Genomic DNA, 12,350 nt, shown 5'->3' with positions numbered 1-12,350 from the left:
ACATAAGAAAATATAAGTAGCAGTATACTGAGATAAGGAAAAATGGAGTAGCATTTACAATGGTACCTAACTATCTTATGGACATAAAAGCCCATGTCAACTCTAGGCATTTTTTATAATTTTAATCCATTGCTGTACTTCCAAGACATGTTGACTCAGTGAGCAGCTAAATCTATGAGATCAGTCTTCTGTGAAAAGTTGTATATAGCCTTGCAAGATTAATGTTGTTCAGTAAGATGCATATGGGAAATGCAGTGCAGTCCATGAAGGACGTTTTTCTCAGTTCTTAAAGATAAATCCTGACCAGAGATGCTTTTATGCTAATTAAATAAAAAAAGGAGAGGCATATGACTTGAATACCTATTTTGGCAGAAAAAATCCCTAACTAATTTTAAGTTAACACTATTAGTTTATTTTAGAGTTGGGTGGAAAGTAAGGAGCAGAAATTAAGAAGAAAAAGAGCATTTTGACCTAAAAAGCCTTATTCGTAATGCATTAAGTCTCTTGGCAGGTCTGCTTGAAAAGCCTAGCACACTTCTGTTTTGACTAATTGGCAGGACATTACAGTCTTTCCCTTACACAGTAATCTTGGCATTCTCTGTATAAGCTGTGAGTAGTTTAAAAAAAAAAATTATTGAAAGAAAACTGGGATGCCAGGGTAAGTGTGGGGAAAATGCAGCGGATGCACCAAGGATTTATGAATTAGAAATGCTGTGGAAACACTGTAGTTGATTGCATATGCTTGCAATGATACGTGAACGATGACTTATTAAAGGTCACTCTTAGAGCAGAAGAGAAACCAGTCTTGTGTTTGGAGAACTGGCTATATAATCAGACTATTATACTCAAGAAACATTTGAGCAGTCAAAGGCAGTGAAGGAGATGACTGTCCATGGGCAGATTGAATTTATTCTGTCTTAAGGTTTGCCATTGCTGTTTAGCCTAGGAAGAAGGATGGGATATTCTTGATGAGCTACTTCTGTTGTTTTTAATTTTTTTTCTACCTGCTTTTGTTAGTATTTGGCATTATCTAGCATGAGGTGCATTTAATTGATTAAGTGTTCTGATTTTTCTGCTAGCCTTGTTATCTTCCCAATATTAATGTTTTATTCCTTTGTTGTGTTATTTGCAATAGAGATTAATAAACCCTTCATGGTAAAGGTAGTGTTTTATGTTTTGACATATTACTGAGTATAGGGAGCTCCTGGCTTGTATATATCCAAAAACAATGTGGTATTTTGATTCATATACTTTACTCTCCAAGTGTGTATCTGGATTTATTAAAGCATATTTACTGCAAAAGAAAGGTGTGGGTTTTTTTCCTTATCTTTTTCTTTTTTCTGTTTACTTACATGGAGATGTGCATGGGTTTTTCTTTGACCAGTGAAAGACGATGATTTCAAAAATGAAGCACAAGGGGGAGCTAGTAATTCGTTGTACATGCATCCTTATTTTCCTGCTATTTGACTCGTTTATTTATGTTTCTTTTCCAATAACAGCACAAGGTACACTTGAAATGATGTGTGGTGGGTGTGTGTGTCCGTCCTGAAACAATTGGTTTGTTTTCTCTTCTGGTTATTTTGATCTACAAGTCTGCAGCATCTGTTAGTGAAGTGCTTATATTCTAAGTGCCACTTGCCATAGTGTGCAATTCATTTGGCTCTCAACTAAAATTACGATTAAAGTGGCTCTAATTTTATTTACCATATTGATTATTTGAAGGTGTCCTAAAATAGGTCAAGGAATGTTCGTGTAAAATATCTAGTTTACCTTGTAGACAAATGCTTTTAAAGACCAGTTATTCGTAACAGATGTATACCTTGTCAGTACTGGTGTTACTCTGAGTCAACTCTCCATTGTGAGTGGAAGATTGAGAAAGTTTGCATGAGAAATCCTTAGCCAGTAAAAAATCTCTCTGAAGAATACCAGTGCCAGCTGATTTCCCTTAGATTAAAAAAATATTTGTGTGCATTACTGGTCATGCGTTGCAGGCAGAGATCTGGGAGTTCATTCAGTGTGTGATGGTGTCACTATGTGATGGGTAAAGGTTTAAAAGTAACCATTGTAACTGTGAAACAAGTGTTGTTATAGAAGAAGCCCTAGTTACTGGAAGGTCACAAAAATAAAACTTCTGTGTTGTTGATGTGGGGGTACACATCCTGCTACTAAATACACATATCTGTGAGGGCCTTTTTTGAGGATTCTTGAGTTGTTTTGGTGGTGTTTTGTTTTTTTTTTTAACATGTTCCTTTGTTTTCCAAGGAACTAGATGGATGCCAAGGTCTGAGTATGTGCATTCATGTGCAAACTTGGTGATGTATATGAGGAATATATTATTTTCTTTCAGAAATAGTGTCAAACTGCTAGCTCTTGAAACTGAAACCTTTGGGTAAAGGTTACGTTTACACTCTATTTCCTATCTTCATGCAGCTAGTATCAAACAGTACCATCCTTGTAACCACATTCTCCTAAGGTACAAGGGAAATAAGAGAACATCTCTGGTCATTTGCCTTGGCGCATGTAGTTGTGAACTGTGTATTTTGTTCTGCTTAACATATAAGTTTTTGGTTTACTCGCCTCCCTTCTATAAAGACGACTGTTATTATCACAACAAACAAACAACTACTTGAAGGAAAAAAAAAAAAAGATCTGCTTCACTTAGTTTCAGTACAATTTAACATAAGCATATTCATTTACTTATTTAACTGTTGTCAGTGAACCTTACTGTCTTGAGTCTGCCTGTGAAAATGCTCTATGTTTCTAGTTTAAGTTATGAATTAGAATTTTGGTATTAAAGAATAGTCCTTGTTCTAAGTGCATGGAACATCAGTTAGATGTAGTTTGGCTTTAAAATGGAGACTGATAATAGCAGTAATAGCAACAGCAGAGTGTGATCCTCTTTTCTTTTATACTTTTTTTATAGTGTAAACTTTTACACTTATGTGTATGCATATGTGTAAGTATACACATAAATTCTTTTATAGTGTAAGCAGGATCTGAGACCGGGGATTCAGATGTAAGAGTAAACTTTCTTGATATGCAAGGTGGACAACTGGAAGTGGCTAATGCCAACTAGACCTGTTTCACTGGGTCTGTAGACGTAAATATGTATCTATAGAAACAGGTCTCTTATCCACTTTATTTTTGTCAGCAGGACATGATTTCTCATTACTACTTCTGTGTGCCTAGGCATTTTGAAATCTGGTTCCTCTCAAAGACTAAGATAGGATTAATAAATCATGTTGAAAAGAGAATCAAAACCAGGTGTTTAACTTCTTCTGTATTGCTGCTTTGGGGTTTGAGTTTAAAATTGAAAAAAAATAATTTACATACACAGACCTCTTAATAAATACTATTAAATGCATATTTGACAGAACAGCCTTGAAACATATAAAGCTGAGGTTAAAATTTCCCACAAGTTTCAGCTTTTTTACTAGTCATTAATAAATGATCTGTAAATTGTTACAGAAATTCTTTTTAATTTTGAGGACTCTAAGCTCTCAAACTCAAGCATATGTTTAACTTAGTGTCTTGACACATCTCACCTAAGTCACTATGAGTTATCCCTTGCATAAAGGGGACTGTGCTTGTACCTCTCCCAAGACTGGAGTCTTTGGTAGCACTCGCCACAAGCACGTGGTGATTGACTTTCAGGAGCTTTGTGAGTGCAAGTACACTTATCTTTTCATTATCTAGTCTAAATGGGGGCTAGGATGCTTTTAGTGTACCAAAACTGGCTACCGAGTATGTACCAAGGAATCTGTTACAGAAGTATGCAGAGCAGGGTAATGTACAGTCCGTATTTGGCGGAGATCATCAGTGGCTGAATTTCAGCAGCTGGTTGGATTCTTCTGCTTTGTGCACTTGCATTCTAGATTCAGGGAGGGGCTGTTTCCTGTGGTACAAACTGCTGGACTTTTCTAAATTTATGTGGTGGTATGCCTGACAGGATCAGCATGTGTGACGTTAAGACAGCTACCTTTTTCCTCGGTCCAGCCTGAATTCAACAGGTCTAAACAAGGTGAAAGCTGCTGTACTGTTGCTGGAAGCAATAATGCTGACAAACTTGCATAATGCTGACAGTTTGCATTGCACATGTGTCTCTGTGTGGCGAAGTTAACAGTAGGCTGGTTAACTGGGAGATGCCCGCAATGTAGGGATTATTAAAATTAATAATAATAATGGAAAAAACTAGCTGATTGTTGCTTAATAATTGCATTCTAATGAAATGGGAAGGAATGCTTTGAATCACAGCTGAGAAAATTGTAGCATAGATGATGTTACTGTTTTTTCAAGGTGCAACTGTTGTTCAAAACTGTGTGACTTTTAGTGGAGTTATAACATAAACCAACTTGTGCATATAGTTTTGCCCTCTACAGTTAACATACTCTTGACATAATAACATTAACCACATAATTTCTATGGATGCTTATAATGCCTTAAAATCTGCCCAGTGTTTATTTTCTGTATTTGCTGTTGTTAAACATCACATCTAATGGAACTACTGAGTTTCTGTTAAATCTTGACCTCTGGCTTTTTGTTTCCTCTTTGCAGGTATTTGTGGAAACACTAGATAAATGTTTTGAAAATGTCTGTGAACTGGATTTAATTTTCCATGTAGACAAGGTACTGTGATGAGCTCCTTTCTTGTTAAGTAAAATGTTTTGGTTCAACTGATACCTGGTATTAAAGTCTACAGTGATTCTACTTTTATTGTTAGTAAAATCTAGACTGTTTCTATCAACATATTATTTTCAAGACTTGAAAGCTATGGTGGAACATGTCTTTCTGAGGAAAAATAAAATAACGTGTGAGATTTGTGTAGTGTTATTGCATATATAATTGCCAAATTGGAGACATCTGAATATTCTCAGACTAGGCCTTAGTTTCAAGAAATAATTTGTTCTATTTTGTTTATGTAGGTGTTATATTACTCAGAACTGAAACTGTTACGGGGTTTTCCAGTTGGGGCTGGTAGTTGCCTTTCAAATGCTATGATTATGTAACTTAAATGCTGTGTGGGTCTTTCTCTTCTAAATCTCAAAGAGATGTTATGTCTTTTTTTGCACATTTAGAAGCAATCTTGTTTGAATATTCCTAGCTATGAGGAACAAGTGTTTATATATTAGTCTAATTTTGAGACACATTATTACTGTAGTAATCTTTCATTATAAGGACATTGGCACCTCTTGGTGTAATACCTAAAATTATGAGAATTGAATATACAGAATTAATTCCTTCGGTTGCATTTTATGGCTACTTTCTGTGCAGTCACCATTCCCCATCTGTGAACATCTTTTTGCATCAACAGCAAAAGGCATGAAAGGAAACTAAGACAAAAATCACTAAAAGTGGACTAAAAAGAAAAATAAGTATCTGAAATAACCATTTGGAACTGACTCAATTTGTTTCAAAATCAGGAGGTTCTTTTGGAAGAAACACTTGTACCTTGACCAGACAGTGAAATGCAAATAACATTGAGTAGGTGTTTGAACTGATACTGTGCTCATGACTAGTCCTTACGATTTCTAGCCTGGCTGGAACACATTTACTGTTTCCAAAATGGCAGATTAAAGTACAAAAGGATTTGAGTGGTTTATATATTGGCGTCTGAGCTTAAAGAACCTAAATGCTGCAATCCTTTTTTTGGTGAGGAGTTTGATCTTTATCTTTAGCTGCAGAATACTTCCGCTGCTATGCAATCGAAGCTGTTGCTCTGTAGCATGTTTTATTGAGTAGCATTCCTTAAAATAAGTAGCCTTTTACACTTTATAGGAGAAAGATCTTTTTAAATGCTTCAAAATGTGAAATTTCTGGAAGAATGTTTTACTTTGTATTGGATATGAGATGATACTTTCTTCTTGAAAACTATTTGTCAAAGGGAAGCTAAAATTAAGGTGTTCAATTTGATTTACTAAAAGACTGCAATCCCATTAAATGTTTAGGCTAGAATTTTCAACCTCTGAGGAAAATGTGAACCCTAAATACTAATTAGATATTTTAGCAGAAGTAACCCATTTCCAAAATAAAAGATCAGTGAAACCTTGAGTTAAAAAATTTTTGAATTTGGCATTACACAGTGCAGTAATTTTGAATTTGAGCATAAGACTAAAGAGTAAGTCAACAAAAGAATACAATACAGAAAACTGCAGTAATGCCAGGCTACTGTCAGCAGTACAGTAGCATTAGTTGTGCAGTTGTGACTAATATGATACCATCTCCATTCTTTTTTTTTTTTTACACCAGTGTAATTGGTTTGTAAGACTTACTTTATACCATAGCATAGGATCAAAACATTTGATGTGGTACAGTTTAAGTTCATTAGTATTCTTGTAGCTCTGTAAGAAAAAAAACCAGGAAGATGTATCCGTGAGAATGAAAATTACAGCATTAAATTATCTTTGAACTGCTGATAAGGTCATCTTGTCAGGAAGCAAAATGCATTGAGTCTTCTGAGTTACATCACGTTGACTTTCTTTTGTCAACTATTTCTGGCCTGGCTTGTTAATAGATTTCAAGTGTGCAGTAGGGAAAAACAGCAACTGCTGATGGATGTTTGGTCTGAACAGAATTTTAGTTATAGTGGATGCTTCCATGTGGAAGCTGTTTGAGGTGAATCATTCCAAATATTTGCATGTTGAGTGGCCTGGTGTTGAGAAAAGTGAGTATTGACTAATTGATTTGGATGAGAGTTGATCTGTGTCTTCAGTTCTTGATGGAGCTGTGGAAGGTGGCTTTCTTCCAGTCCTCTTGCCAGAACTGCCTAAAACCAAGAAATATCTTTCTTGTAAAAAATGATGTAGCATGTGAAAGAGTCAAACTATATAATCTCAACAGCTGTTGTCTCTTTAGTAGCATTTTATGTGGCATTTCTGTAAGGAAACATTTACCTTCATCAGGCAGCCATCATTATACAGGACCCAATGATGGCTTATATTAACCTGGAGCCAAGAGAGATGCTTATTCAAGAAGAATATTGGTCTAGTACTAGAAATTCATTTGGAGAATGGAATATAAGTGGGAGTGAGATAGTGTTTCTTATGCACTGTAGCAGGTGAGAATTTGGGGTGTCAGGGAGAGAGAATTGTGCTTCTCTTTTACAGATCAATTGTATTAAAAACAAGCAAACAAATTTCCTATAGCAGGAGTAAAATGTTTTCCAGAGAAGGAGGTTTATTTCCGTCCTGTACCAATTCCTACACTGAGTCCAGAAGTGTAACACTTAATGATGGAAAACACATCATAGAAAGCTATCATAAGCATCAACTAAAATACTAGAATACATTCAGATGTAAGGAAATACTTTTATTTTTCCACAAGATTTTTGGCACCTATTGAAATATCCCTGGGAGTATCATGATCTCTTCCAAGAGTTTATTATCTGACCGGAACAGTGGACCCTCTATAATCAGATTGCAGCTTGAAGAGAAGAAAATATGTTTGCGAAATCTTCCTGGGAGAATTTTTTCTTAATGTGTTCCTTCTCCACATTTGTTAAAGCACGCATTCATACTTTTAGACAGCACATGAAACAGAAGTAGGAAGCACTCTTGATTTTTGTAAAAAAAAAAAAAAAACAAAACAAAAAAAAACAAAAAACAAAAACCCTCAAATTTATTATTGCAGAATGGCAATTTCAGATTTTGAAAAGTTGATGTTCCCGACAGTTTGGTTGCTTTCAGAATATAAATGTAAGAGTTGTATTCCATGTACTTTCTGCCTCTTACTTCAGTATTTTGAATACACCATTTAAGTGTATTTTGCACTTCATTGCCCCATTTAAGTGTATTTTGCACTTCATTGCCACTTAATGATTTCAGAAATCTTTTTGCTTCTTTAGGAAAATAATTAGTGAAATTTTTAATTTGAAAAGGTAGAGAAAATAGTGTGTGTTTGTTAATTTAGTGTATATTTGCAATGAAAAAGAAAGAAAAAAATAGTTATTTTGTTATTTAGAAAATCATCCCATTGCTGGCTCATGTTGAGCTTCTCTCCTTCGGGCTGCTCTCAATCCATTCTCTGCCCAGCCAAACCATTGTATTTAGAAAGTCAATGAATTCATCTGTCCTATTTTCATATATATGAATACATGATTTTTTCTTTCCTATTTTTAAATATATAAAAATATTCTTATGTAAAAATATATTATTATATTTTCATATATTTTATAAAAATTATGTTATTTATATTTTTATATAAAATACATGTTATTAAAATATATATATTTAGGGGATGCCATACTGGACCTCATAGTCACCAGTGCAAGTGAGGTCATCGGGGATGTCAAGACTGGAGGCAGCCTGGGCTGCAGTGACCACGCACTGGTGGAGTTGAGGTCATGAGGGATATGTGCCAGATGAGGAGCCTAGTCAGGACCCTGAATTTTAGGAAAGCAAACCTCCGACTCTTCAAGGAGTTAGTCAATAAGACCCCCTGGGAAATGGTCCTCAGGGACAAGGGGGCAGAACAGAGCTGGCAGATCTTCAAGGATGCTTTCCATAGAGCACAAGAGCTCTCGATCCCCAGTTGTAAGAAATCAAGCAAGAAAGGGAAGAGACCATGGCTGAGCTGGGGCCTGCTGGTCAAACTAAAAGGCAAGAAGGAACTGCACAGGCAGTTCAAGCAGGATCAGGTGTCCTGGGAAGAGTATAGGGATGCTGCCCCGTTATGTAGGGATGAGGTCAGGAAGGCCAAGGCGCTGCTGGAGCTGCACTTGGCAAGGGATGCTAAGAATAACAAGAAGGGCTTCTACAGGTATGTCAACCAGAAAAGGAAGGTTAAAGAAAGCATACCCTCCCTGGTGACCAAGAATGGCAAACTAGTAACAACAGACAAGGAAAAGGCTGAGGTTCTCAACAACTTTTTTGCTTCAGTCTTCGCTGACAGCCTTGTTCCTCATGCCTCGCAATTTGAAGGAGCGCAAGACAGGCACCTGTGGGACAAAGTCCCTCCCACTATAAGTGAAGACAAGGTTTGTGACCATCTGAGGAACCTGGACATACACAAGTCTATGGCACCTGATGAGATGCACCCTAGAGTCCTTAGGTAATTGGCTGATGTAGTTGCCAAGGCACTCTCCATGATATTTGAAAAGTCATGGCAGTCAGGTGGAGTCCCTGGTGACTGGAAAAGGGAAACATCGCACCCATTTTTAAAAAGGGTAGAAAGGAGGACCCTGGGAGCTACTGCCCTGTCAGCCTCACCTCTGTGCCTGGGAAGATCATGGAACAGATCCTCCTAGAAGCTATGCTAAGGCACATGGAGGACAGGGAGGTGATTCGAGACAGCCAGCATGGCTTCACCAGGGGCAAGTCCTGTCTGACCAATCTGGTGGCTTTCTACAATGGAGTGACTGCATCAGTGGACAAGGGAAGAGCAATGGATATCATCTGTCTGGACTTCTGGAAGGCCTTTGACATGGTCCCCCACAACATCCTTCTCTCTAGGGAAGGTGGGCTTTGATGGGTGGACTGTTCGGTGGATAAGGAACTGGCTAGACGGTCGCATCCAGAGGGTGGTGGTCAATGGCTCGACGTCCAGATGGAGAGGGGTGACAAGTGGTGTCCCTCAGGGATCTGTACTGGGACCGGTGCTGTTCAGTATCTTCATCAATGATTTAGACAGTGGGAACAAGTGCACCCTCAGCAAGTTTGCTGATGACACCAAGCTGAGTGGTGCAGTTGACAAACCAGAGGGACTGGATGTCATCCAGAGGGACCTGGATGAGCTAGAGAGGTGGGCCTGAGCAGACCTTATGAAGTTCAACAAGGCCAGGTGCAAGGTTCTACACTTGGGTCGGGACAATCCTTGTTATCAATAAAGGCTTGGGGGGTGATGTGATAGAGAGTAGCCCTGTGGAAAAGGACTTGGGGGTGCTGGTGGATGAAAAGTTGGACATGAGCTTTTGTGCACTTGCAGCCCAGAAGGCCAGTCGCATCCTGGGCCGCATCAAAAGAAGCGTGGCCAGCAGATCCAGAGAGGTGATTCTCCCCCTCTACTCTGCTCTCGTGAGACCCCACCTGGAGTACTGTGTCCAACTCTGGAACCCTCAGTACAAGAAGGACATGGACCCATTGGAGCAGGTCCAGAGGAGGGCCAGAAAGATGATCAAAGGGCTGGAGCACTTCTGCCATGAGGACAGGCTGAGAGAGTTGGGGTTGTTAAGCCTGGAGACAAGAAGGCTCCAGGGAGACCTTATAGCAGCCTTCTAGTACCTGAAGGGGGCCTACAGGAAAGCTGGGGAGGGGCTGTTTGCAAGGGCATGTAGCGGTAGGACGAGGGGCAATGGTTTTAAACTAGAGCTGGGTAGGTTTAGATTAGCCATTAGGAAGAAGTTCTTTACACTGAGGGTGGTGAGACACTGGCACAGGTTGCCCAGAGAGGTGGTGGAGGCCCCATCCCTGGAGACATTCAAGGCCAGGCTTGATGAGGCTCTGAGCAACCTGATCTAGTTGAAGATGTCCCTGCTGACTGCAGGGGGGTTGGACTAGATGACGTTTAAAGGTCCCTTCCAACCCAGCACGTTCTATGTATATATACAAGCATTTTTGATACTGTTAATATTGCTGACATACACGTTACACTTAAATTGTCCCTCCTGCTCTGCATCTGTCTTTTTCTGGAAATTTGGATTTTCTGCCTGTAATGGATAGAGCAAGTTTCTAGCTCTGAAGCATTTGTTTTTACCAGTGAAACTCTCTCCACATCATGAAGTAGCATGTTTTTAACCATAAAATGGTAAGATAATTCAATTATAGACCTTGGCAAGTGCCCGGTACAGCCAGGGTCAGCCATGGGGTCAGACCAAGCTGCTCAGGGCGCGAGGGAGCCTGCACAGCCACCAGGCAGCCTGTGCCACCACATGCCTCTCCTCCTGGGGAAAGGTTTCCTTACAGCCAGTCCCAGCCTTTCCTGTCCTTGACCCATCCCACTGTGCCCCTCTGAAAGAGCCCAGCTCCCCGGCAGCCCCCTGTAGGCATGGCAGGTGCTGTTAGACCACCCCTTCTGCAGGCTGAAAAACCCCTGGTGCTCCAGCGTCTCTGCCCAGGATGAATGCACTAGCCCCAACCATTTTGGTGTCCCTCTGCTGAACTCACTCCATTCCATTGATGTCTTTCTTGCACTTGTAGGCCCCAAACTAGACACAGTGTTCTAGATGTAGTCTAATACATGTGAGTTTTTTAGGTTTGCCCATACAGTGTATTTACAGACTCCTGTTTGTGTATAGCTATAAACTGTTTCCTTATGTTATGAGTGAAAACAATTTTTCAGTAAAAGAAGTGAATACTGGTGACATCTTCCAGTGCGTTTGGATTGTCAGTGTTGAGTAAATTGATGTTAGATTACCGTGGTTTTTATCTTTTTTTCTGATTGTGATGCTAAAAAGCTTTTAAATTCACTTAATAACAAACCAGAAGAATTAATTCTTTGGCACCACTTTTATATTATGCTTTTTAGCTTGGTATGTTACAAGGTATATACATATGCCAGGACTAAGAGAGTGGCTTGTTAAGGATTGTTAATCTTTCTCATAAGTATTTGATTCTTAAAGCTCTACTCAGCAGCAATAGGCAGAGAGGAAGAGCTGTTTTCAGCCTCTCCAAACACATTCATTGTAAGTTTCTACTGAAATACACTAATGACTTATCAGGGAAAGGTTTCTTCAATTTTGTTTTGGGGTATGGCACACAAATGGGAAGTGTGGTGGTTTTTGATATACTGCTTGCAACTCATCTTTAGAAGTGTTTCATTTAGATTTACTTCTTTTGATGTATCAAATTGTACAATGTGTTTATTTCAGAAAAGGTAATAAAACGTTCCTTGTCTTAAGAATGATAATGGGATTAAAATATTATACATTATTCCATATTAACTCTATATATTACTCTGTATATTAACTCTGGATTTTTACTAGAAAGCACGTGAAAGCATTTTTTAAAAACAATTAGTCTTTCGATAAAGTGCAGATACAGACTTTGAAGCAGAGGTTCGTGAACCAGGGCTCACATCCCAAATCAGAGTTGCAAGGAATGGGGATTTTAGACATATCCATTTCACTAATGTCCCTGTCTGGCTTATGTAGTCCTTCAGTTTGAGTTCTAGACGCTGAAGACTCCCTGTTTATGGTGTAGTTCAGGTATGTGTCAGCTCAGGTATGTTAATTCTACTTCTAAGCCTAATCTTGGTACCAGTGGTGAGTGAGGACCTCTGTGTCTCTCTTCCTTCATAGATGTAGCCCAAAGTAGTTTTTACACATCTATTTGTGAGCAATTTGTTTAGTCTTGTAGAACCTGCTCCTTAGAGTTGTTACTACTATTGATACTAATTAGAACTCTTCTCCATAGTCAGAA

The 12,350-nt window shown here is 38.7% G+C and overlaps 1 protein-coding gene across 6 annotated transcripts in view; it reads left to right on the top strand.

The window, feature by feature from the left end:
- Positions 1-12,350, top strand: part of AP3S1 (adaptor related protein complex 3 subunit sigma 1) — a 42,635-nt gene that overhangs the window by 9,764 nt on the left and 20,521 nt on the right. For all 6 annotated transcript variants that reach the window (XR_012584843.1, XR_012584842.1, XM_074569075.1 and 3 more), the window contains exon 4: positions 4,555-4,626. Coding sequence is in view for 4 of the 6 variants with exons in the window: in XM_074569075.1 (XP_074425176.1) it covers positions 4,555-4,626 (72 nt within the window). In the remaining 2 variants the exon portion in view is untranslated. The remainder of the gene's footprint in view (positions 1-4,554; positions 4,627-12,350) is intronic.

The sequence above is a fragment of the Larus michahellis genome, chromosome Z, assembly GCF_964199755.1.
Source record: "Larus michahellis chromosome Z, bLarMic1.1, whole genome shotgun sequence".
Taxonomy (NCBI): Eukaryota; Metazoa; Chordata; class Aves; order Charadriiformes; family Laridae; genus Larus; species Larus michahellis.
The sequence above is the reverse complement of the archived record's forward strand: the minus strand, read 5'-3'. Positions and strand labels throughout refer to the sequence as shown.